The following is a 26609-nucleotide window of genomic DNA, read 5'->3' as shown; positions in this document are numbered from 1 at the left end:
CAGGTTAGTGGTTCAGTGTCTTGCTGCAGAGCAGAGCCGCTGGGGCAGGTTAGTGGTTCAGTGTCTTGCTGCAGAGCAGAGCCGCTGGGGCAGGTTAGGGGTTCAGTGTCTTGCTGCAGAGCCGCTGGGGCAGGTTAGGGGTTCAGTGTCTTGTTACAGAGCAGAGCCGCTGGGGCAGGTTAGTGGTTCAGTGTCTTGTTACAGAGCCGCTGGGGCAGGTTAGTGGTTCAGTGTCTTGTTACAGAGCAGAGCAAGCTGGGGCAGGTTAGTGGTTCAGTGTCTTGTTACAGAGCAGGGGCAGGTTAGTGGTTCAGTGTCTTGCTGCAGAGCAGAGCTGCTGGGGCAGGTTAGGGGTTCAGTGTCTTGTTACAGAGCAGAGCAGGTTAGTGGTTCAGTGTCTTGTTACAGAGCCGCTGGGGCAGGTTAGTGGTTCAGTGTTTTGCTGCAGAGCAGAGCCGCTGGGGCAGGTTAGGGGTTCAGTGTCTTGTTACAGAGCCCGCTGGGGCAGGTTAGGGGTTCAGTGTCTTGCTGCAGAGCAGAGCCGCTGGGGCAGGTTAGGGGTTCAGTGTCTTGCTGCAGAGCAGAGCGGCTGGGGCAGGTTAGTGGTTCAGTGTCTTGTTACAGAGCCGCTGGGGCAGGTTAGTGGTTCAGTGTCTTGCTGCAGAGCAGAGCCGCTGGGGCAGGTTAGTGGTTCAGTGTCTTGCTGCAGAGCAGAGCGGCTGGGGCAGGTTAGGGGTTCAGTGTCTTGTTACAGAGCCGCTGGGGCAGGTTAGTGGTTCAGTGTCTTGTTACAGAGCAGAGCCGCTGAGGCAGGTTAGTGGTTCAGTGTCTTGTTACAGAGCCGCTGGGGCAGGTTAGTGGTTCAGTGTCTTGCTGCAGAGCAGAGCCGCTGGGGCAGGTTAGTGGTTCAGTGTCTTGCTGCAGAGCCGCTGGGGCAGGTTAGTGGTTCAGTGTCTTGCTGCAGAGCAGAGCCGCTGGGGCAGGTTAGTGGTTCAGTGTCTTGCAGCAGAGCAGAGCGGCTGGGGCAGGTTAGGGGTTCAGTGTCTTGTTACAGAGCCGCTGGGGCAGGTTAGTGTTTCAGTGTCTTGTTACAGTGTCCCTGGGGCAGGTTAGTGGTTCAGTGTCTTGCTGCAGAGCAGAGCCGCTGGGGCAGGTTAGTGGTTCAGTGTCTTGCTGCAGAGCAGAGCGGCTGGGGCAGGTTAGGGGTTCAGTGTCTTGTTACAGAGCGGCTGGGGCAGGTTAGGGGTTCAGTGTCTTGCTGCAGAGCAGAAACGGCTGGGGCAGGTTAGTGGTTCAGTGTCTTGCTGCAGAGCAGAGCCGCTGGGGCAGGTTAGGGGTTCAGTGTCTGTTTTTGCCGCTGGGGCAGGCTAGGGGTTCAGTGTCTTGTTACAGAGCAGAGCCGCTGGGGCAGGTTAGGGTTCAGTGTCTTGTTACAGAGCAGAGCCGCTGGGGCAGGTTAGGGGTTCAGTGTCTTGTTACAGAGCAGAGCCGCTGGGGCAGGTTAGGGGTTCAGTGTCTTGTTACAGAGCAGAGCCGCTGGGGCAGGTTAGGGGTTCAGTGTCTTGCTGCAGAGCAGAGCCGCTGGGGCAGGTTAGTGTTCAGTGTCTTGTTGCAGAGCAGAGCGGCTGGGGCAGGTTAGGGGTTCAGTGTCTTGCTGCAGAGCAGAGCCGCTGGGGCAGGTTAGTGGTTCAGTGTCTTGCTGCAGAGCAGAGCGGCTGGGGCAGGTTAGGGGTTCAGTGTCTTGTTACAGAGCGGCTGGGGCAGGTTAGGGGTTCAGTGTCTTGCTGCAGAGCAGAGCGGCTGGGGCAGGTTAGTGGTTCAGTGTCTTGCTGCAGAGCAGAGCCGCTGGGGCAGGTTAGGGGTTCAGTGTCTTGTTACAGAGCAGAGCCGCTGGGGCAGGCTAGGGGTTCAGTGTCTTGTTACAGAGCAGAGCCGCTGGGGCAGGTTAGGGGTTCAGTGTCTTGTTACAGAGCAGAGCCGCTGGGGCAGGTTAGGGGTTCAGTGTCTTGTTACAGAGCAGAGCGGCTGGGGCAGGTTAGGGGTTCAGTGTCTTGTTACAGAGCAGAGCCACTGGGGCAGGTTAGGGGTTCAGTGTTTTGCTGCAGAGCAGAGCCGCTGGGGCAGGTTAGTAGTTCAGTGTCTTGTTACAGAGCAGAGCGGCTGGGGCAGGTTAGGGGTTCAGTGTCTTGCTGCAGAGCAGAGCCGCTGGGGCAGGTTAGTGGTTCAGTGTCTTGCTGCAGAGCAGAGCGGCTGGGGCAGGTTAGGGGTTCAGTGTCTTGTTACAGAGCAGAGCGGCTGGGGCAGGTTAGGGGTTCAGTGTCTTGTTACAGAGCAGAGCCGCTGGGGCAGGTTAGTGGTTCAGTGTCTTGTTGCAGAGCGGCTGGGGCAGGTTAGTGGTTCAGTGTCTTGTTACAGAGCAGAGCGGCTGCGGCAGGTTAGGGGTTCAGTGTCTTGTTACAGAGCAGAGCGGCTGGGGCAGGTTAGGGGTTCAGTGTCTTGCTGCAGAGCAGAGCGGCTGGGGCAGGTTAGGGGTTCAGTGTCTTGTTACAGAGCAGAGCCGCTGGGGCAGGTTAGTGGTTCAGTGTCTTGTTACAGAGCAGAGCGGCTGGGGCAGGTTAGTGTTTCAGTGTCTTGTTACAGTGTCCCTGGGTCAGGTTAGTGGTTCAGTGTCTTGTTACAGAGCAGAGCGGCTGGGGCAGGTTAGGGGTTCAGTGTCTTGTTACAGAGCCGCTGGGGCAGGTTAGTGGTTCAGTGTCTTGTTACAGAGCAGAGCGGCTGCGGCAGGTTAGTGGTTCAGTGTCTTGCTGCAGAGCAGAGCGGCTGGGGCAGGTTAGGGGTTCAGTGTCTTGCTGCAGAGCAGAGCGGCTGGGGCAGGTTAGGGGTTCAGTGTCTTGCTGCAGAGCAGAGCGGCTGGGGCAGGTTAGTGGTTCAGTGTCTTGCTGCAGAGCAGAGCGGCTGGGGCAGGTTAGTGGTTCAGTGTCTTGTTACAGAGCAGAGCGGCTGGGGCAGGTTAGTGGTTCAGTGTCTTGTTACAGAGCAGAGCGGCTGGGGCAGGTTAGTGGTTCAGTGTCTTGCTGCAGAGCAGAGCGGCTGGGGCAGGTTAGGGGTTCAGTGTCTTGCTGCAGAGCAGAGCGGCTGCGGCAGGTTAGTGGTTCAGTGTCTTGCTGCAGAGCCGCTGGGGCAGGTTAGGGGTTCAGTGTCTTGCTGCAGAGCAGAGCGGCTGGGGCAGGTTAGGGGTTCAGTGTCTTGTTACAGAGCAGAGCGGCTGGGGCAGGTTAGGGGTTCAGTGTCTTGTTACAGAGCAGAGCCGCTGGGGCAGGTTAGTGGTTCAGTGTCTTGTTACAGAGCAGAGCGGCTGCGGCAGGTTAGGGGTTCAGTGTCTTGTTACAGAGCAGAGCAGAGCGGCTGGGGCAGGTTAGGGGTTCAGTGTCTTGCTGCAGAGCAGAGCCGCTGGGGCAGGTTAGTGGTTCAGTGTCTTGTTACAGAGCAGAGCGGCTGGGGCAGGTTAGTGGTTCAGTGTCTTGTTACAGAGCAGAGCGGCTGGGGCAGGTTAGTGGTTCAGTGTCTTGTTACAGAGCAGAGCGGCTGCGGCAGGTTAGGGGTTCAGTGTCTTGTTACAGAGCAGAGCAGAGCGGCTGGGGCAGGTTAGGGGTTCAGTGTCTTGCTGCAGAGCAGAGCCTCTGGGGCAGGTTAGGGGTTCAGTGTCTTGTTACAGAGCAGAGCGGCTGGGGCAGGTTAGGGGTTCAGTGTCTTGTTACAGAGCAGAGCGGCTGGGGCAGGTTAGTGGTTCAGTGTCTTGTTACAGAGCCCCTGGGGCAGGTTAGTGGTTCAGTGTCTTGTTACAGAGCAGAGCCGCTGGGGCAGGTTAGTGGTTCAGTGTCTTGCTGTGTTTCCCCTGGGGCAGGTTAGTGGTTCAGTGTCTTGTTACAGAGCAGAGCCGCTGGGGCAGGTTAGTGGTTCAGTGTCTTGTTACAGAGCCGCTGGGGCAGGTTAGGGGTTCAGTGTCTTGCTGTGTTTCCCCTGGGGCAGGTTAGGGGTTCAGTGTCTTGTTGCAGTGCCCCTGGGGCAGATTAGGGGTTCAGTGTCTTGCTGCAGTGCCCCTGGGGCAGGTTAGTGGTTCAGTGTCTTGCTGCAGTGCCCCTGGGGTGCTGGTTTAGGTCCACTTGTAGAATCTGTGCCAAGGCACATTGAAGCTCTTTTGGGATTAACACCCTATTAAGACACTTTATGTTGGTGTTTCCTTTATTTTAGCAGTTACCTTTATGTGTTTGTGATAAAACTTAAAGAGCCACTGAACACGCAGATTGTTACATGTTTTTTGTTGTTGCTCATTCGATAAACAAGATTTCAGTTTTCTGGCCGATTTCACATTTGGTTCTTGATGTTTGTTCCCCATGAGACACTGTTGACGTGGAAGCCTATTTCCCTTCCTCAAAGTCCCAAGAATGAATCTAAAATAACTCAAGAAATCTGTAATAAACGTTGACGTTTTGGCCAAGGATGTTGTAGTTACACAATTTTACATCTAACTAAGGTATTTGGTGCAGTATTTCTCAAGTGATAAAATGCACAACGTGATGTCTTGTGTAAAAAGTCGGAGCTTCTTGGCAGGCCTGTCTCACTGTCAATGCTATTGGATAAAGAGCAATCTCCACAGCTGTTCAGCCCATGTTAATAGGCAAATGGACATTGTCAAATCAAAACCCAACCTTCATTTACCCAGTGTGATGCACAGATGTTACAAACTCTGTTGTAGACAAAACTGACTTTACAACCAAAACTATTCTATTTACACTTTGTAGTCAATTATGACACTAGAATAATTGTTTCTGACTCATATTGATGCCTCAAAAGGATTAGTTGCCTTTTAAAAGGCAGTCGCTCTTTAATCCACAGTTGTTGTTGTTTTGAGGGGGGGGGGGGCTATTCATCTTCTGCGGCTAAATGATGCTCTCTGGTGTATTTTACACTCCTGTGGCTGGATCTAAGGGCTTGGGCATTCAGCCCCGAGAAGCCCCTGCATTCGGCCCCGAGAAGCCCCTGCAATATCTCAACATATTTGCTGTCATCTCTAAAAATCCTTGAATGAGGTTATTTAAGCCTGTTCCGGAGAGAAAACTGAGTTGATTTTAAAGCTGAAAGCAACCTTCAATTGAATAAAGACAACAGTATGAGAATGTGTGTACTCAAATCCTCCCACACATCCACACACACTGACAGCTAGAAAATGCCCACTGGTCTTTAACCTTTCAGCATCATGCACTGAACAATTTCAGCCGAAAGCAGTTGAACAAGACATTCATATCAGTACAACATAGAATCAATCTAAAATAACAATTTCACTGCCACAAGCTCCAGAACAACATGAAAACATGGGTTCATATTGTTTTCTTTCAAAAGGTTCACCTTGAGTGCCAGGTGGGCAGCACTTTTGGACTATTCTATTGTATCTATTGTGCTGGGAAAGCTCAAGCAAACACAAATACTATTTTAACCCGTGTCTGAAAACCAGGGTTGTGTTCATTAGGGCACACAACAGAATTTGAAAAAATCTATAAATTTAAATAAAAAGAGTGTTTCTCATTGGACAAGTCCATGTAGTCCCCGTTTCAGTCCGTTCTCTTCCAATTAGTGCCTAATGAACACAACCCAGGCCTGAACACCAGGGGATGCTCCAGAAAGTCACTTACTGCAGAAGAGGAAGTAGGATGCGGAGCCGACCAGCAGGCTGGGATTCCTGGCCAGAGAGCTGACCAGACCACAGATCCCTCCCAACACCACCAGCAACAGACTGAGAGGCAGCAGGGTGACTATGACCTTGTGGGAGTCTGCAGAGAGACCCAGAATGCAAAGCAGGGTTACTGTGAGCTGGAGAAATACACTGTACATTGTCCTCTCACAAAAAACATTTCTGCATGGTGTGTGTGTGTGAGCAGGTCCGTTTCTAGCGTTTCGGGGACCATAAGCGATATTTGGTTGGGGGGGACCCACCACCTCACGGTAATGCCTCCCCACCTCACGGTAATGCCCCCCCACCTCAAGGTAATGCCCCCCACCTCAAGGTAATGCCCCCACCTCAAGGTAATGCCCCCACTCACAGTAATGCCCCCACCTCACAGTAATGCCCCCCACCTCACAGTAATGCCCCCACCTCACGGTAATGCCTCCCCACCTCACGGTAATGCCCCCCCACCTCAAGGTAATGCCCCCCCACCTCAAGGTAATGCCCCCCACCTCAAGGTAATGCCCCCCACTTCACAGTAATGCCCCCCACCTCACAGTAATGCCCCCACCTCACAGTAATGCCCCCCACCTCACGGTAATGCCCCCACCTCACAGTAATGCCCCCACTTCATAGTAATGCCCCCCACCTCAAGGTAATGCCCCCACTTCACAGTAATGCCCCCCACCTCACAGTAATGCCCCCACCTCACAGTGCCCCCCACCTCAAGGTAATGCCCCCCACCTCACAGTAATGCCCCCCACCTCAAGGTAATGCCCCCCACCTCACAGTTTGCCCCCCACTTCACAGTAATGCCCCCCACCTCAAGGTAATGCCCCCCACCTCACAGTAATGCCCCCCACTTCACAGTAATGCCCCCCACCTCAAGGTAATGCCCCCCACCTCAAGGTAATGCCCCCCACCTCACAGTAATGCCCCCACTTCACAGTAATGCCCCCCACCTCACAGTAATGCCCCCCACCTCACAGTAATGCCCCCACCTCAAGGTAATGCTCCCCACCTCACGGTAATGCCCCCACCTCACAGTAATGCCCCCCACCTCACAGTAATGCCCCCCACCTCACGGTAATGCCCCCACCTCACAGTAATGCCCCCCACCTCACAGTAATGCCCCCCACCTCACAGTAATGCCCCCCACCTCAAGGTAATGCCCCCCACCTCAAGGTAATGCCCCCACCTCAAGGTAATGCCCCCCACTTCACAGTAATGCCCCCCACCTCAAGGTAATGCCCCCACCTCACAGTAATGCCCCCACCTCAAGGTAATGCCCCCACTTCACAGTAATGCCCCCCACCTCAAGTAATGCCCCCCACCTCACAGTAATGCCCCCCACCTCAAGGTAATGCTCCCCACCTCAAGGTAATGCCCCCCACCTCACAGTAATGCCCCCCACCTCACGGGCAAAAAAAAAGGTAATGCCCCCCTCTTGGTGGCCGAGAGAATGATTTGCAGCTTTGAAGTTAATGTCTTGCAATTCTACCCATTTTGCATAGAGAAATATTATTTCGCATGGGCTAATTAAGTGACTGTCAATGATTGACATAACAAGAGGAAAACTGCAGATGCACTAACAAACTTCAAAATTGTATTCTACAATTCTAACTCTCAACATTACGTTGAGACCCAGGCTGACTTACTAAATCGGGTTGTGGGCCCCCTAGTTGCCACTTATGTTGCTTATGCCTAGAAACATCACTGTGTGCTTGAGGGTGTGTGTGGGGGGCATTCAGACCCCTTGACTTTTTCCACATTTTGTTACGTTACAGTCTTATTTTAAAATGGATTAAATTATTTGTTTCCCATCATCAATCTACACACAATACCCCATAATGACAAAGAGAAAACAGGTTTTCAGAAATGTTTGCAAATTTACCTTATTTACATAAGTATTCAGACCCTTTGCTATGAGACTCAAAATTGAGCTCAGGTGCACTCTGTTTCCATGAATCATCTTAGAGATGTTTCTACAACTTGATTGGAGTCCACCTGTGTTAAATTAAATTGATTGGACAGGATTTGGAAAGGCACACACAAGTCTATATAAGGTCCCACAGTTGACAGTGCATGTCAGAGCAAAAACCAAGCCATGCGGTCAAAGGAATTGTCTGTAGAGCTTTGAGACAGGATTGTGTCGAGGCACAGATCTGGAGAAGGGTACCTAAACATTTCTGCGGCATTGAAGGTCCACAAGAACACAGTGGCCTCCATCATTCTTAAATGAAAGACGTTTGGAACCACCAAGACTCTTCCTAGAGCCTGCAACCTGGCCAAACTGAGCAATCGGGGGAGAGGGGCCTTGGTCAAGGAGGTGGCCAAGAACCCGATGGTCACTCTGACAGAACTCCAGAGTTCCTCTGTGGAGATGGGAGAACCTCCCAGAAGGACAACCATCTCTGCAGCACTCCACCAATCAGGCCTTTATGGTAGAGTGGCCAGACAGAGGCCACTCCTCAGTAAAAGGCTCATGACAGCATGCTTGGAGTTTGCCAAAAGGAACCTTAAGGACTCTCAGACCATGAGAAACAAGATGCTCTGGTATGATGAAACCAAGATTGAACCTATTGGCCTGAATACCAATAGTGATATCTGGAAGAAACCTGGCACCATCCATATGGTGAAGCATGGTGGTGGTAGCACCATTATGTTTTTCAGCTGCAGTGACTGGGAGAGTAGTCAGGATCGAGGGAAAGATGAACGACACAAAGTACAGAGAGATCCTTGATGAAAAAATGCTCCAGAGCGCTCAGGACCTCAAACTGGGATGAAGGTTCACCTTCCAATGGGACAACGACCCTAAGCACACAGCTAAGACAACACAGGAGTGGCTTCGGGACAAGTCTCGGAATGTCATTGAGTGGCCCAGCCAGAACCCGGACTTGAACCCTACCGAACATCTTTAGAGAGACCAGAAAATAGCCGTGCAGCAACGCTCCCCATCCATCCTGACAGAGCTTGAGGATCTGCAGAGAAGAATGGGAGAAACTCCCCAAATACAGGTGTGACAAGCTTGTAGCGTCATACCCAAGAAGACTCGAGGCTGTAATTGCTGCCAAAGGTGCTTCAACAAAGTCCTGAGTACTTTCCGAATACACTGTATATCCAAAAGATCAACAACAAAAAAGAAACCCTTTGTTTGTCAGCTTGGTCTGTTTTACCACCGTCGTCCTGAAATACTATTTGTCCTCAAGACAAGTATCCACTATAGGCCAACAAAAGCCCAACTACATTTGAAGTCTAAAGTTTACATACACTTAGGTTGGAGTCATTAAAACTTGTTTTTCAACCACACCACAAATTTCTTGTTAACAAACTATAGTTTTGGCAAGTCGGTTAGGACATCTACTTTGTGCATGACACAAATAATTTTTCCAAAAATTGTTTACAGACAGATTATTTAACTTATAATTCACTGTATCACAATTCCAGTGGGTCAGAAGTTTACATACACTAAGATAACTGTGCTTTTAAACAGCTTGGAAAATTCCAGAAAATGATGCCATGGCTTTAGAAGCTTCTGATAGGCTAATTGACATCATTTGAGCCAATTGGAGGTGAACCTGTGGATGTATTTCAAGGCCTACCTTCAAACTCAGTGCCTCTTTACTTGACATCATGAGAAAATCAAAAGAAATCAGCCAAGACCCAGAAATGTTTTTGTAGACCTTCACAAGTCTGGTTCATCCTTAGGAGCAATTTCCAAACACCTGAAGGTACCACGTTAATCTGTACAAACAATAGTACACAAGTATAAACATCATGGAACCACGCAGCCGTGATACCGCGCAGGAAGGAGGCGCGTTCTGTCTCCTAGAGATTAACGTACATTGGTGCGAAAAGTGCAAATCAATCACAGAACAACAGCAAAGGACCTTGTGAAGATGCTGGAGAAAACGGGTACAAAAGTATCTATATCCACAGTAAAAACTAGTCCTATATCGACGTAACCTGAAAGGCCGCTCAGCAAAGAAGGCACCACTGCTCCAAAACCTCCATGAAAAAGCCAGACTACAGTTTGCAATTGCTCATGGGGACAAAGATCGTACTTTTTGGAGAAATGTCCTCTGGTCTGATGAAACAATAATAGAACTGTTTGGCCATTATGTGGATATATTGAAGCAACATCTCAGACATCAGTCAGGAAGTTCAAGCTTGGTCGCAAATGGGTCTTCCAAATGGACAATGACCCCAAGCATACTTCCAAAGTTGTGGCAAAATGGCTTAAGGACAACAAAGTCAAGGTATTGGAGTGGCCATCACAAAGCCCTGACCTCAATCCCATAGAACATTTGCGGGCAGAATTGAAAAAGCATGTGCGAACAAGGAGGCCTACAAACCTGACTCAGTTACACCAGCTCTGTCAGAAAGAATGGGCCGAAATTCACCCAACTTATTGTGGGAAGCTTGTGGAAGGCTACCCGAAACGTTTGACCCAAGTTAAACAATTTAAAGGCAATGCTATCAAATACAAATTGAGTGTATGTAAAATTTGTACTAGGATTAAATGTCAGGAATTGTGAAAAACTGAGTTTAAATGTATTTGGCTAATGTAAACTTTCAACTTCAACTGTACGTGCTTAGTAATGAACTTTATAATTTTATGGGGTCTATATTGTATTGTTAAAGTGGAGTGCAATGATGTTGATTCACTTTGCAAACATTGAGCCCATCGTACAGACTCAACAACCTGTGCTGTTTTGTGTGGATGTGACAGAGATAGAACTAACAGCTGTGCCCTAAATGGTGTAAAGAACTGAAGTAAAAATACTTTAATTACTACTTAAGTGGTTTTTTGGGGGTAAATGTACTTTACTATTTATATTTTTGACGACTTTTACTTTTACTCCACTACATTCCTAAAGAAAATAATGTACTTTTTACTCCATGCTTTTTCCCAGACAACCAAAAGTACTCGTTACATTTTGAATACTTAGCAGGACAGCAAAATGGTCAAATTCCCACACTTATCAAGAGTCATCTCTACTGCCTCTGATCTGAAAGACTTACTAAACACGCATGCTTTATCTGTAAATGATGTCTGAGTGTTGTTGTGTGCCCCTGGCTATCTGTAAATGATGTCTGAGTGTTGGTGTGTGCCCCTGGCTATCTGTAAATGAGTGTTGGTGTGTGCTGGCTATCTGTAAATGATGTCTGAGTGTTGGTGTGTGCCCCTGGCTATCTGTAAATGATGTCTGAGTGTTGGTGTGTGCCCCTGGCTATCTGTAAATGATGTCTGAGTGTTGTTGTGTGCCCCTGGCTATCTGTAAATGATGTCTGAGTGTTGGTGTGTGCCCCTGGCTGTCTGTAAATGATGTCTGAGTGTTGGTGTGTGCCCCTGGCTATCTGTAAATGATGTCTGAGTGTTGGTGTGTGCCCCTGGCTATCTGTAAATGATGTCTGAGTGTTGGTGTGTGCCCCTGGCTATCTGTAAATGATGTCTGAGTGTTGGTGTGTGCCCCTGGCTGTCTGTAAATGATGTCTGAGTGTTGGTGTGTGCCCCTGGCTATCTGTAAATGATGTCTGAGATGTCTGAGTGTTGGTGTGTGCCCCTGGCTATCTGTAAATGATGTCTGAGTGTTGGTGTGTGCCCCTGGCTATCTGTAAATGATGTCTGAGTGTTGGTGTGTGCCCCTGGCTATCTGTAAATGATGTCTGAGTGTTGGTGTGTGCCCCTGGCTATCTGTAAATGATGTCTGAGTGTTGGTGTGTGCCCCTGGCTATCTGTAAATGATGTCTGAGTGTTGGTGTGTGCCCCTGGCTGTCTGTAAATGATGTCTGAGTGTTGGTGTGTGCCCCTGGCTATCTGTAAATGATGTCTGAGTGTTGGTGTGTGCCCCTGGCTGTCTGTAAATGATGTCTGAGTGTTGGTGTGTGCTGGCTAAATGATGTCTGAGTGTTGGTGTGTGCCCCTGGCTATCTGTAAATGATGTCTGAGTGTTGGTGTGTGCCCCTGGCTATCTGTAAATGATGTCTGAGTGTTGGTGTGTGCCCCTGGCTATCTGTAAATTATGTCTGAGTGTTGGTGTGTGCCCCTGGCTATCTGTAAATGATGTCTGAGTGTTGGTGTGTGCCCCTGGCTGTCTGTAAATGATGTCTGAGTGTTGGTGTGTGCCCCTGGCTATCTGTAAATGATGTCTGAGTGTTGGTGTGTGCCCCTGGCTATCTGTAAATTATGTCTGAGTGTTGTTGTGTGCCCCTGGCTATCTGTAAATGATGTCTGAGTGTTGGTGTGTGCCCCTGGCTATCTGTAAATTATGTCTGAGTGTTGGTGTGTGCCCCTGGCTATCTGTAAATGATGTCTGAGTGTTGGTGTGTGCCCCTGGCTATCTGTAAATGATGTCTGAGTGTTGGTGTGTGCCCCTGGCTATCTGTAAATGATGTCTGAGTGTTGGTGTGTGCCCCTGGATATCTGTAAATGATGTCTGAGTGTTGGTGTGTGCCCCTGGCTATCTGTAAATTAAAAAAATAACAAGAAAATGGTGCCGTCTGGTTTGCTTAAAACAAGGAATTTTTTTATAATTCATACTATTATATTATACTATCATATTATTTTCTATTAAGGTATCTTTACTTTTACTCAAGTATGACAATTGGTTACTTTTTCCACCACTGCTACTTTTTACCAGGGCTCATGGGTTAAACGTTATGCACTATGTAGGGAATAGGGTGCCATTTGGGACCCAAATATAGTCTTCATGTCGAAGGCGTCGGAGGCCACATAGCAGAGGCCACATACTCACTGATAAGGTGCTTCTCTATGTCAGTTTTGTTGGAGGTATCCACAAAGAAGGACTGAATTGGCCAAGAGGTGGCATTTCTCCCTGTAAAAAGAGCAAACAGAAGATATGTGCTGACCTTTCAGACCGTTAGACGATACGTAAAATGGCATGCATGACTGTACGTCGCTTCGGATAAAAGCTTCTGCTAAATGGCAGATATTGCATAATATGTTGGACCGCTCAGACTGGTAGACATACATGACAATGTTAAAGTACCAGTCAAAAGGTAGGCCTATGACACAACACACCTATGGCTGTGTCACACCCATATGGTTGCTAATATCCGATTACTAAGTGTGTGCCTAACATCGACAGCTGCTTCACCGCTGAGCTCTGACAGAACTCTTTACAGGCCATGAATCAACAAATCTATAGCAAGGATTTATACTGTTGACACACTGTACTGCAGTAGTGTGGTGTAACACTTGACTTGATACACTAACAGACACTGCAGGCGCTCCCTACGTAATGTGTCACTCCCCTATGTTTGCATCCCAAATAGCACCTTATTTCCTATGTAGTGCACTACTTTTGACCAGAGCTCTATGAGAATAGGGTGTGATTTGGGACGCACAGGGTGTGATTTGGGACACACACACTGTCTGGAACATGAAATATCCTCTAGCCTGACTGAGATGCAGTTGAAAAAACAGCCGGAAAGATACAGGTGAGCTATGTGAATAATAATAATACAATGAATATTATTAATAATAATAATCAATAACAATCAGATTAATAATAATAACAGTAATAATAATAAAACGAAAAATAACAACAATAATAATGATAATATTAATAGCAATCATAATAATATGATTAACAATAATGTATATGCAAATTGTAAATGAGCAGGAGTACAATAAAACAGATGTGGAAAAAAATGCTTCGAAAGTGCACCTGTTTATTGCAATGTCCTGTGCATGCAAATGCGTCTCGGGTGGGGAAGAGATTAGCTGGCATACAACAGAGATGGCTATGGACCAGCATTGGGTCCATTCTGAATGGGGTAGCATTTTGAAAGTGAAACTCGATTCAGTTTTTGATGTTGAATTTAAATAAATGTAATCTAAAATAAAGTGAGGAAAACAAAAATGTGATGAGGTTGAATAAACATTGAAAAGTGATTGGATTTGCAAAAAGGCATTAATTTACGGGAATTTCTTATTTTTTTCCATCCAACTTTTAACCTAAAGGACATTTTTGGTTGATGTCACGTTTAATTCACGTTAGTTGACAACTCAACCAAATATACATTAAAATTAGACGTTGAACGGACGTCTGTGGCCAGTGGGTCGTGTAAGCAGGCTGACATGGGTGGTGGAACAGGTAGACTCCGTTGTTTAAATTTGGCATATGTATTTCAAGTTATATGACAAGCTACCAGAAAACACAGCGCAATATTGAACCGCAATATCAAAGTGTGCTAGGCTATGGCATTTAATTTGGGGTGCTTAAAAAAAATACGTGGACATACCTTCACGGATCCTCCAGAGACCGGAATGCGAACTCAGGTCCTCCAAGTCCGACTGGTTTGCCTTGTTCACATCGATGATGTACCAATAGTCGCTGCCAATTGCCACTGCAAGAAAGCTGAAGCTGAGTAAACCTGAAAAGCCAGCCGTGATAACAACCATTCCGTACTTCATTGTCAATTAAACTTCGTTAAAAACAAAACCGTGAGCGATTCAAATCAACGTCATGGTCACAAAGAAATCCGTATCACATAACGTTCTGGACCGGGCACCCGAGATGGAGAAATGCGCAAAGCTCTCCAACATGGTCTTTATTCTTCTCCCCGCCGTCTAGTGCTGACTTGTCAAATTATTCTTGGCAACATCTGGTCAAGAGGGTCTGTTTTGATATTGTCTAATATAATGGAACGAATAATAAAAGACAACTGCGCTTTGAAATAGTAAATAACGGGAGAGAGAGTAGCCGACCGATGTATAATTAGACACTACTGAGAGGGTCCTTATGTAACCCACTCCTCACTCCTGGGTAAGTACACCAACGCTAGTTCGTAGGAGTATTGAGAGTAAACATTAGGTCCTATAAGGTAAATGAGCAGGACACCAGGAATACATTTTATAGAAAAAAGCCGGCTTTAGTAGTAATATGAAGATAAATCACCATAGATAAACACTTTATTTTGAGAAACTTTTCTAGCTTCAAACTCAAAATGGAAACTTTATTTCCAGATGCTGATGAGGACTCAAAACGCACTTATTTTCTCTATCTAAAGCAGGTTGAACATAAGGTTCTCATCTGAGAGCTGTCAATCAGAGGGCGGGACTGTCAATGGGAAACCCAATAGAATAATGGAAGGTGCAGTACTACTTGCTCAAATTAAATATAGTAAACTATTAGCTTAATATGTACTCAATTGAAGCAATGGGTTACACCTAACGGAGAGGGTACTTGTTGCACTGGCTACCACGCTGCAGCCCAGTCCTACTCAATTCTCTTAGAACGTTTTTCATGCGCAGTGGCACTGCTAATAAATGTTGCATTTCAGTAGCGGCCCTGTTTTGGAACAGCTGATCCGTTACACCAAACACTCAATGGATGACGAGCTACATTTCGGAACCTCTTAATGATATGGTGACCATTTCTTAGAATGGCCAGTCAATAAATCAATCAGGTTACCTGGAATGGGGAATGTGGTATTAGTAGTAGGCTACTTCTATAACTAGCTGGGTACACAATTATTGTATTGGATTCAATTGTATTCAGCACCCTCTCATGTCCTCATGTCCCCAATTGACATGGAGTGATCCCTGGGTTGCATGAGGCTCTTGTGCATATCAAGGCTGTAGCCCACTGAGCAAAAGCCTATGCACTAGATTAGGGAGCCGACAACCTGTTTCCTAGTCAGGCTACCACCCAGATGTGGGGTTTTAGGCTGGGTTTCTGTATAAGCACTTTGTGACATCTGATGATGTAAAAAGGGCTTTATAAATACAGTTGAAGTCGGAAGTTTACAAACACTTAGGTTGGAGTCATTAATAATGGTTTTCAACCACTCCACAAATTACTTGTTATCAAACTATAGTTTTGGCTAGTCGGTTAGGACATCTACATTGTACATGACACAAGTCATTTTACCAACAATTGTTTACAGACAGATTATTTCACTTATAATTCACTGTACCACAATTCCAGTGGGTCAGAAGTTTACATACACTAAGTTGACTGTGCCTTTACACAGCTTGAAAAATTCCAGAAAATTATGTCATGGCTTCAGAAACTTCTGATGGGCTAATTGACATCATTTGAGTCAATTGGAGGTGTACCTGTGGATGTATTTCAAGGCCTACAAACTCAGTGCCTCTTTGCTTGACGTCATGGGAAAATCAAAAGAAATCAGAAATAAAATTGTAGACCTCCACAAGTCTGGTTTATCCTTGGGAGCCATTTCCAAACGCCTAAATGTACCACATTCATCTGTACAAACAATAGTACGCAAGTATAAACACCATGGGACCACGCAGCCGTCATACCGCTCAGGAAGGAGACGCGTTCTGTCTCCTAGAGATGAACGTATTTTGGTGTGAAAAGTATTATTCTGACATTTCACATTCTTAAAATGAAGTGGTGATTCTAACTGACCTAAAACAGAGATCTTTACTAGGATTAAATGGCAGGAATTGAGTTTAAATGTATTTGGCTAAGGTGTATGTAAACTGCCGACTTCAACTGTACATTTGATTGATAGATACTAAAGTACTACATAAAGAATAAGAAGGTCAATAGGATGTTTCACTTACACTTTTTAATTAACTTTCAGCGTCAAAATGTGTTCCATTTGATGTTCACAGAAGCGTGGTCCAAACCCTAATCTGCAGAAACATTCTGTTTCATGGAGATTGTAGAGCTCAGGGCCATGATCAAAAAGGAATTACATGGTGTGTGACTCTCAAAGACAAACCTCAACCAAATAACTAAATAAGAGTAGCAAGTCTGGTAACAATATAAATATAGCCTGCAGATATAGTGCTTTATGACGTGATATAAAGATGAATGAGCATTATGACAAGGCTTATAATTACCCTTTGTCTTCCTATGTGTCAATCGACTCAAAATGGAAGGTATTCAGTCAGGATTTATTATGAGATGATTGTAAGGGGATCATATGTGCCCATGGCAAGTCTTACAATGCATTATAGCCTTTAACATCAAGTCTTACTGTCACGACTTCTGCCGAAGTCGTTGCCTCTCCTTGTTCGGGCGGTGCTCGGCGTTCGACGTCACCGGTCTTCTAGCTATCATTGATCCATTTTTCATTTTCCATTGGTTTTGTCTTGTCTTCCCACACACCTGTTTTCAATCCCATTCATTACCTGTTGTGTATCTAACCCTCTGTTTCCCCTCATGTCTTTGTCAGAGATTGTTTATCGTCAGTGTAGTGTTTTTGTATAGGTGCGCGACGGGTCTTCGTACCCATATTTATTTTATTATTCATTTGTCTATTTAGTGTTATGGAGCATGTTACTTGGACTTTATTAAAAGACTCCATTTTACACTCCGTTTGACTCTCCTGCGCCTGACTTCCCTGCCACCTATACACATATGCCTGACACTTACAATGCATTATACCCCTTAACATCAAGTCTTACAATGCATTATACCCTTTAGGCTTTAACATCAAGTCTTACAATGCATTATACCCTTTAAGCTTTAACATCAAGTGTTACTACAAGTCCCTGTTGATTTCAATTGGTCAACACGTCATGGATGAAGAAACTTCAGTAGCTCCTACAGTGGTCAGTTGTGTTGCAGCAGTGTAGATGTACCAGTACAGCCTTGTTTGATGAACTAGTACACTCTTAGAATAAAGGATTCCAAAGAGGTTCTTCGGCTGTCCCCATAGGACAACCCTTTTTGGTTCCAGGTAGAACCCCCTTTGGTTCCAGATAAAACTATTTTGGGTTCCATGTAGACCGCTCTATGTAAAGGGTTCTACCTGGAACCAAAAAGGGTTCTTCAAAGGGTTCTCCTATCCTATGGCAGGGGTATTTGAGGTCCAGAGCCTGCAGGTTTTCTGTTCTACCTGGTAATTAATTGCACCCACCTGTTGTCCCAGGTGTAAATCAGTCCCTGATTAGAGGGTTCCATGTAGACCGCTCTATGTAATGGGTTCTACGTGGAACTCAAAGGGTTCTACCTGGAACCAAAAAGGGTTCTTCAAAGGGTTCTCCTATCCTATGGCAGGGGTATTTGAGGTCCAGAGCCTGCAGGTTTTCTGTTCTACCTGGTAATTAATTGCACCCACCTGTTGTCCCAGGTGTAAATCAGTCCCTGATTAGAGGGCAACAATAAGGAAAATGCAGTGGAACTGGCTTTGAGGTCCAGAGTTGAGTTTGAGTGTCCTATGGGGACAGCCAAATAACCCTTTTAGGTTCCACCTTTTTCTCTAAGAGCCAATTCAACCTACATTAACAATCAACTGGTGCAGTGTCATGTCAAATTATAACACTCTTGACACAAAATGAACCGGGGTTCAATCCCTGTCTACCTTTTTCTACTGTGTCTTCCATTCTCATCTATATCCCCATGTAAATCAAATCTGTCTAAGGAGAGAGAAGTAAGCCTTCTCTGAGACAGAATGTCCCTAGTGCAGCAGCCTGTTAACTGTTTCTGTAGGTTGTAAGCCTTCTCTGAGACAGAATGTCCCTAGCGCAGCAGCCTGTTAACTGTTTCTGTAGGTTGTAAGCCTTCTCTGAGACAGAATGTCCCTAGCGCAGCAGCCTGTTAACTGTTTCTGTAGGTTGTAAGCCTTCTCTGAGCCAGAATGGCCCTAGTGCAGCAGCCTGTTGCCTGTTTCTGTAGGTTGTAAACCTTCTCTGAGCCAGAATGGCCCTAGTGCAGCAGCCTGTTAACTGTTTCTGTAGGTTGTAAGCCTTCTCTGAGCCAGAATGGCCCTTGCAGCAGCCTGTTGCCTGTTTCTGTAGGTTGTAAACCTTCTCTGAGCCAGAATGGCCCTAGTGCAGCAGCCTGTTAACTGTTTCTGTAGGTTGTAAGCCTTCTCTGAGCCAGAACGGCCCTAGTGCAGCAGCCTGTTGCCTGTTTCTGTAGGTTGTAAGCCTTCTCTGAGCCAGAATGGCCCTAGTGCAGCAGCCTGTTGCCTGTTTCTGTAGGTTTAAGCCTTCTCTGAGCCAGAATGGCCCTAGTGCAGCAGCCTGTTGCCTGTTTCTGTAGGTTGTAAGCCTTCTCTGAGCCAGAATGGCCCTAGTGCAGCAGCCTGTTGCCTGTTTCTGTAGGTTGTAAGCCTTCTCTGAGCCAGAATGGCCCTAGTGCAGCAGCCTGTTGCCTGTTTCTGTAAAGCCTTCTCTGAGCCAGAATGGCCCTAGTGCAGCAGCCTGTTGCCTGTTTCTGTAGGTTGTAAGCCTTCTCTGAGCCAGAATGGCCCTAGTGCAGCAGCCTGTTGCCTGTTTCTGTAGGTTGTAAGCCTTCTCTGAGCCAGAATGGCCCTAGTGCAGCAGCCTGTTGCCTGTTTCTGTAGGTTGTAAGCCTTCTCTGAGCCAGAATGGCCCTAGTGCAGCAGCCTGTTGCCTGTTTCTGTTTGTAAGCTTCTCTGAGCCAGAATGGCCCTAGTGCAGCAGCCTGTTAACTGTTTCTGTAGGTTGATGCAGCTTGATGTACAACCCCCAGGATGCTCGTCTGTCTCAGGGCCTTATCCGCAATTCATCACCTTAATGCTGAGTATAAAATCAAACCCCCAACCTTCCAATCTCAGGGCGGACACTAACCACAAAGCCTCTGAGTTGTTAAATCTGTCAAAATATATTGGAAATCCACTGTCCTTAAAAACACAATCAACTGGACTCATTAGTGTGAGCTTCTAGAACGTGTGGGACAGATGTGCCTCCGGTGACACTTTAAACCGAGCTTGCAGATCAGTGGTGTAAAGTACTTCAGTAAAAATACTTTAAAGTACTACTTAAGGAGTTTTTGGGGTTATTTGTTCTTTACTATTTACATTTTTGACAACGTTCACTTTTACTTCACTACATTCCTAAATAAAATAATGTACTTTTGCCATTTTCCCTGACACTGAAAAGTACTCGTTACATTTTGAAGGCTTAGCAGGTCATGAAAATGGTCCAACTCACACACCTATCAAGACAACATCCCTGGTCATCTCTACTGCCTCTGATCTGGAGGACTCACTAAACACACGCTTCGTTTGTAACAGAGGGGTAAATACACACCAGGACAGATGAGCACAAACACTTACAATAAACAATCACCCACAAGGACATGAGGGGGAACAGAGGGGTAAACACACACCAGGACAGACGAGCACAAACACTACAATAAACAATCACCAACAAGGACATGAGGGGGAACAGAGGGGTAAACACACACCAGGACAAACGAGCACAAGCACTACAATAAACAATCACCAACAAGGACATGAGGGGGAACAGAGGGGTAAACACACACCAGGACAGACGAGCACAAGCACTACAATAAACAATCACCCACAAGGACATGAGGGGGAACAGAGGGGTAAACACACACCAGGACAGACGAGCACAAGCACTACAATAAACAATCACCCACAAGGACATGATGGGGAACAGAGGGGTAAACACACACCAGGACAGACGAGCACAAACACTTACAATAAACAATCACCCACCAGGACATGAGGGGGAACAGAGGGGTAAACACACACCAGGACAGACGAGCACAAACACTTACAATAAACAATCACCTCTTCAGGACATCCAGAGTGGGATAGAGATATGGGGAACAAACACCTGTAGAAGAGTCCTAAGAGCCATTTCAACACTTACAATATCAGCACTAAATCAATGCATTGCACTACCTACTGATGGAACAGAGTGGACACTAACTACCTACTGGATGGACTGTGCTGCTAGAGTGTGACACTACTACTACCTACTGGATGGACAGAGTGTGACACTACTACTACCTACTGGATGGACTGTGCTGCTAGAGTGTGACACTACTACTACCTACTGGATGGACTGTGCTGCTAGAGTGTGACACTACTACTACTACCTACTGGATGGACTGTGCTGCTAGAGTGTGACACTACTACTACCCTACTGGATGGACTGTGCTGCTAGAGTGTAACACACACCAGTGTGACACTACTACTACCTACTGGATGGATGATGGGGAACAGGATGGACTGTGTAAACACACACCAGGATGGACTGTGCACAAGCACTTGACAATAAACCCTACTGGATGGACTGTGCTGCTAGAGTGTGACCTACTACAGACTGGATGGACTGTGCTGATATGGGTGACACAAACACCTACTGGATGGACTGTGCTGCTAAGAGTGACACTACTACTACCTACTGGATGGACTGTGCTGCTAGAGTGTGACACTACTAACCTACTGGATGGACTGTGCTGCTAGAGTGTGACACTACTACTACTACCTACTGGATGGACTGTGCTGCTAGAGTGTGACACTACTACTACCTACTGGATGGACTGTGCTGCTAGAGTGTGACACTACTACTACCTACTGGATGGACTGTGCTGCTAGAGTGTGACACTACTACTACTACCTACTGGATGGACTGTGCTGCTAGAGTGTGACACTACTACTACTACCTACTGGATGGACTGTGCTGCTAGAGTGTGACACTACTACTACCTACTGGATGGACTGTGCTGCTAGAGTGTGACACTACTACTACCTACTGGATGGACTGTGCTGCTAGAGTGTGACACTACTACTACCTACTGGATGGACTGTGCTGCTAGAGTGTGACACTACTACTACTACCTACTGGATGGACTGTGCTGCTAGAGTGTGACACTACTACTACCTACTGGATGGACTGTGCTGCTAGAGTGTGACACTACTACTACCTACTGGATGGACTGTGCTGCTAGAGTGTGACACTACTACTACTACCTACTGGATGGACTGTGCTGCTAGAGTGTGACACTACTACTACCTACTGGATGGACTGTGCTGCTAGAGTGTGACACTACTACTACCTACTGGATGGACTGTGCTGCTAGAGTGTGACACTACTACTACCTACTGGATGGACTGTGTTAGTAGAGTGTGACACTACTACTACCTACTGGATGGACTGTGCTGGTAGAGTGTGACACTACTACTACTACCTACTGGATGGACTGTGCTGCTAGAGTGTGACACTACTACTACCTACTGGATGGACTGTGCTGCTAGAGTGTGACACTACTACTACTACCTACTGGATGGACTGTGTTAGTAGAGTGTGACACTACTACTACCTACTGGATGGACTGTGCTGCTAGAGTGTGACACTACTACAACTACCTACTGGGTGAACTGTGCTGCTAGAGTGTGACACTACTACTACTACCTACTGGGTGAACTGTGCTGCTAGAGTGTGGATTAGTTGTGCTGCATCACTCTTCTGTTGATCCACACTAACTGATAGACTGGATTTGAGAGTCATAGTTCAATAGACACTATGGTCCGACAACACTAAGAAGATGACTGTTGGTTACGTTGACAACATCATGTGGTCTGTCAGTCACTAGACTGGAGTTGAACAATTAGTTGACATGAAGCAGCTAAACAAACAACATATATGGGCATTGTTTATTTTTATTATCGTCAACACTTTTATAGACAAAAATCTAAATCTATTTGACCGACATTACATCCTTGTTGTAGTGTTTAAAGCTGGGTCCGCGGCTCCTCTTCAGCTGATAGGGCTGTATGCTTTGGAGACACTTGATCACAAACTCACACGTCACAGAACCTTTGGTCTTAATTGGTTCAGACTAAACTGTTGCAGATGTGGTACCTCCATGGTAGAATTGGAAGTCTTTCGGGCGAGTTGATTGCAGGACAGAGGCTCAAGGAGAGGGTATAGGATGGGAGAGGGCACACTCGAGGGCACAATTGCCACAAAGCCAGTTTGTGGTAATTGACAGAAATGTACCACTTTAAAATGGAGTTAGCCCTCAATGGCGCTATCCCTGCTGTCCCAGTTGGTAAAACAGCAAATGGGGGTGGGCCCTCTTTGCAACTCAATGGGTGCACCGTGGAAGATTTTTTTTAAGTCCCAAGGCAGGAAATCAGAGCAGCACTTGATAATGTTGTGCGTGTTTGAGTTTCACAACATTGCAGTCAGTCTGCCAGAATCACTGATCTAAATAGCATCCTAAATAATTATGATTCTGTGCTTTGCCCTGGTCAAACGGATTCCCTGAAACACAGTTTTTCCTCGCTGGTTTTATCGTCTTGTGACTGCAGACTTGTAGACTGACATGATAGAGTACAGCCCATACAGTCACCAATACATAGAGTCAGAGGGTTAGAACAGGTGTAGTCAACTCTGACCCAACGAGGTCCTGATGCTTTTCTGTTCCACCTGATAATTCATTGCACAAACCTGCTGTCCCAGGTCTAAATCAGTCCCTGATAAGAGGTGAAGAATGAAGAAAATGCAGTGGAACTGGCTTCGAGGTCCAGAATTGAATTTGACGGGATTAGAACATTTCAAATGGCCATTGTAGTACGCTCCCCTCGCAAACAATGTTGATCTCTTGCTTTTCCCTCATGTTGATATCTTACAACTATCTAGTACTGTGATACTACTGAATGATCCCACATAGTGGACAACTGATGTTTTCCTGTCTTTGTTATATTTAATTCAAATTATCTGTATAATCTGTAGCGGGACCAGACATTGGCCCTGCTAGACTACTCTTTAAATACATCCTCCAAGTCATCACTGATCTGACATGCATGGTTGCTTACATCAGTCATGTCAAATCAGGGATTACTTCAACGAAGGAAGAAGGATCGTATTGCATTGTAAGATGATTCCAACAGGGTCATTTGGGCTACTCTTGGCTACTCAAACAGGGCCATTTTGGCTACTCTGGGCTACTCAAACAGGGTAATTTGGGCTACTCTGGGCTACTCAAACAGGGCCATTTTGGCTACTCTGGGCTACTCAAACAGGGCCATTTGGGCTACTCTGGGCTACTCAAACAGGGCCATTTGGGCTACTCTGGGCTACTCAAACAGGGCCATTTGGGCTACTCTTGGCTACTCAAACAGGGCCATTTGGGCTACTCAAACAGGGCCATTTGGGCTACTCAAACAGGGTCATTTGGGCTACTCAAACAGGGCCATTTGGGCTACTCAAACAGGGCCATTTGGGCTACTCAAACAGGGCCATTTGGGCTACTCAAACAGGGCCATTTGGGCTACTCAAACAGGGCCATTCAAACAGGGCCATTTGGGCTACTCAAACAGGGCCATTTGGGCTACTCAAACAGGGCCATTTGGGCTACTCAAACAGGGTCATTTGGGCAACTCAAACAGGGCCATTTGGGCAACTCAAACAGGGCCATTTGGGCTACTCTGGTCTGGTATTCTACACCATTAATTTGGGCATTTTCGAAGCTGATTCGTGTCCTCTTTGGAAGCAGTGAGTATGTTTGGGAGAAGTGTTGGATAATCATCGTACTGATACACTGTTGTTAAAGACAACAGTAAACATCACAACAAAGACATATTGATGTGAACAGCTGCCTTTATTCAGGCATCCAGATAATAATTTAAGGACCGCTATACAGAATCTGATGTTTTTTTATAGGCTGTGTGAGTGACCAAAATTAGCAGATTTGATTAAGTATTCGCTGTTGTTGATGTTGGCAATGTCACTTGGGAAAAAAACTATATTTAGGTAACCAATGCTTTTTTTGGAAAACAAATCAAATATAATAATATAAACACAAAGAAACTTTCTACACATTTTCACTTTTTGCCAAAACAAAACAAAGAAGTGGGAACGGCCTCTCCTTTGCCGCTAAAGTAGAAAAGAGAGTAGTGAAAATGTTCCCCAGTCAGTCTGTGTAAAGTATCGTTGTTGGTTGAGCTGTGAACCCAGGTGGGAACCAGGTCCTCCCCCTCTCCTTCTCCCTCCACCCCTCCACGGGCTTCAGGGGTCGTCAGGAGGTCGCGCCAGGTTAGTACTCCCAGAGACAGGAGGGGTCCACGGTAGCAGCATCGCCCTTCAGCGTGCCGCTGTCCCCGCGCAGGTACTTGCCGTTCTTGCCCTTGATGCCCACCCGCCCGTGCTCCAGGAACTCCAGGAAGAAGTCCTCAGGCTTGTCTCCGTCTGAGCACACCAGGCCGCTGCTGGAGACATACCAGAACTTTCCACCTACGCCTGAGTGGAGATGGACAACATTACTGTTAGTTAGAGATAAAGAGTGACATACTTGGTTTGGTGTACTTTGTAGTAATACTGATAGAGGAAAATGTGGCATAGTTCTAAGACAGTAGAACACATGCAGATAGAACATTTACACATACATGGTACATGAAGACATGCACACAAATGCAAACATGCATCCATGCAAGCACACACACACACACACACACACACCCACAAACACTGACTTTTTATGTGGTAGGCGCCATCGCTGAAAAGCAGTAAGAAGATGTCATAGACGGATCGGTTGGCATCCAGCGTGTTGGAGCTCTTGTGATGACACACAAAACCGTTCTCCCCTCGCAGGATCAACATGGGCCGATTAATGAGCTTCATCAGGAAGAGCTCATCATCACCTGCAACACAACGACAGGAAGGTAGAATAACAATTATGACAATAATAATAATGACAACAACAATAATAACAATAATAAAATAATGACAATAATAAAATAATAACAATAATAATAGTGACAATAATAATAATAATGACAATAAAATAATAATAATAATAATAATAATGACAATAATGACAATAATAATAATAAAATAATGACCCCTGACAGTGGGGTCATGGCCAGGTGAGGCTTTAATAACACATGTCCTTTTGACAGAAACGGACTGGCCATAGGGCGGTAGGGACATGGGGAGGTAGGGTCATAGGGCGGTAGGGTCATAGGGCGGTAGGGACATGATAGGGACATGGGGCGGTAGGGACATGGGGCGGTAGGGACATGGGGCGGTAGGGACATGGGGCGGTAGAGACATGGGGCGGTAGAGACATGGGGCGGTAGAGACATGGGGCGGTAGAGACATGGGGTGGACATGGGGGGATGGGACATGGGGCGGTAGAGACATGGGGCGGTAGAGACATGGGGCGGTAGAGACATGGGGCGGTAGGACATGGGGTGGACGGGGGGATGGGACATGGGGCGGTAGAGACATGGGGCGGTAGAGACATGGGGCGGTAGAGACATGGGGCGGTACATGGGGCGGTATGGACATGGGGTGGACATGGGGGGAGGAACATGGGGCGGTAGAGACATGGGGGGATGGGACATGGGGCGGTAGAGACATGGGGCGGTAGGGACATGGGGCGGTAGAGACATGGGGCGGTAGAGACATGGGGCGGTAGAGACATGGGGGGATGGGACATGGGGCGGTAGAGACATGGGGCGGTAGAGACATGGGGGGGTGGGACATGGGGCGGTAGAGACATAGGGCGGTAGAGTCATGGGGCGGTAGGGACATGGGGCGGTAGAGACATGGGGCGGTAGAGACATGGGGCAGTAGAGACATAGGCAGTAGAGACATGGGGCAGTAGAGACATGGGCGGTAGAGACATGGGGCGGTAGAGACATAGGGCAGTAGAGACATAGGGCAGTAGAGACATAGGGCAGTAGAGACATTGGGCAGTAGAGACATAAGGGGGTAGAGACATGGGCGGTAGAGACATGGGCGGTAGAGACATGGGCAGTAGAGACATGGGCGGTAGAGACATAGGGCGGTAGAGACATAGGGCGGTAGAGACATAGGGCGGTAGAGTCATGGGGCGGTAGGGACATGGGGCGGTAGAGACATGGGGCGGTAGAGACATGGGGCAGTAGAGACATGGGGCGGTAGAGACATGGGGCAGTAGAGACATGGGGCGGTAGAGACATGGGGTGGACATGGGGGGATGGGACATGGGGCGGTAGAGACATGGGGCGGTAGAGACATGGGGCGGTAGAGACATGGGGCGGTATGGACATGGGGCGGACATGGGGGGATGGGACATGGGGCGGTAGAGACATGGGGCGGTAGAGACATGGGGCGGTAGAGACATGGGGCGGTAGAGACATGGGGGCGGTATGAACATGGGGT

General features: G+C 47.0%; 2 protein-coding genes across 2 annotated transcripts in view; both read right to left on the bottom strand.

Moving 5' to 3' along the window:
- Positions 1-14165, bottom strand: part of LOC135539184 (transmembrane protein 235-like) — a 42679-nt gene extending 28514 nt beyond the window's left edge. Inside the window, exons 1-3 of the mRNA XM_064965016.1 lie at positions 13994-14165; positions 12481-12561; positions 5691-5828 (exon numbers count right to left, since the gene is read on the bottom strand). Of these exons, the coding sequence (XP_064821088.1) occupies positions 5691-5828; positions 12481-12561; positions 13994-14165 (391 nt within the window). The remainder of the gene's footprint in view (positions 1-5690; positions 5829-12480; positions 12562-13993) is intronic.
- A 10333-nt stretch (positions 14166-24498) lies between these two features.
- Positions 24499-26609, bottom strand: part of LOC135539183 (fascin-2-like) — a 20044-nt gene continuing 17933 nt past the window's right edge. Inside the window, exons 4-5 of the mRNA XM_064965015.1 lie at positions 24935-25102; positions 24499-24701 (exon numbers count right to left, since the gene is read on the bottom strand). Coding sequence (XP_064821087.1) covers positions 24499-24701; positions 24935-25102 — 371 coding nt within the window. The remainder of the gene's footprint in view (positions 24702-24934; positions 25103-26609) is intronic.

The sequence above is a fragment of the Oncorhynchus masou genome, unplaced genomic scaffold, assembly GCF_036934945.1.
Source record: "Oncorhynchus masou masou isolate Uvic2021 unplaced genomic scaffold, UVic_Omas_1.1 unplaced_scaffold_1602, whole genome shotgun sequence".
Lineage (NCBI taxonomy): Eukaryota > Metazoa > Chordata > Actinopteri > Salmoniformes > Salmonidae > Oncorhynchus > Oncorhynchus masou.
This window is presented reverse-complemented; position numbering and strand designations above follow the sequence as displayed.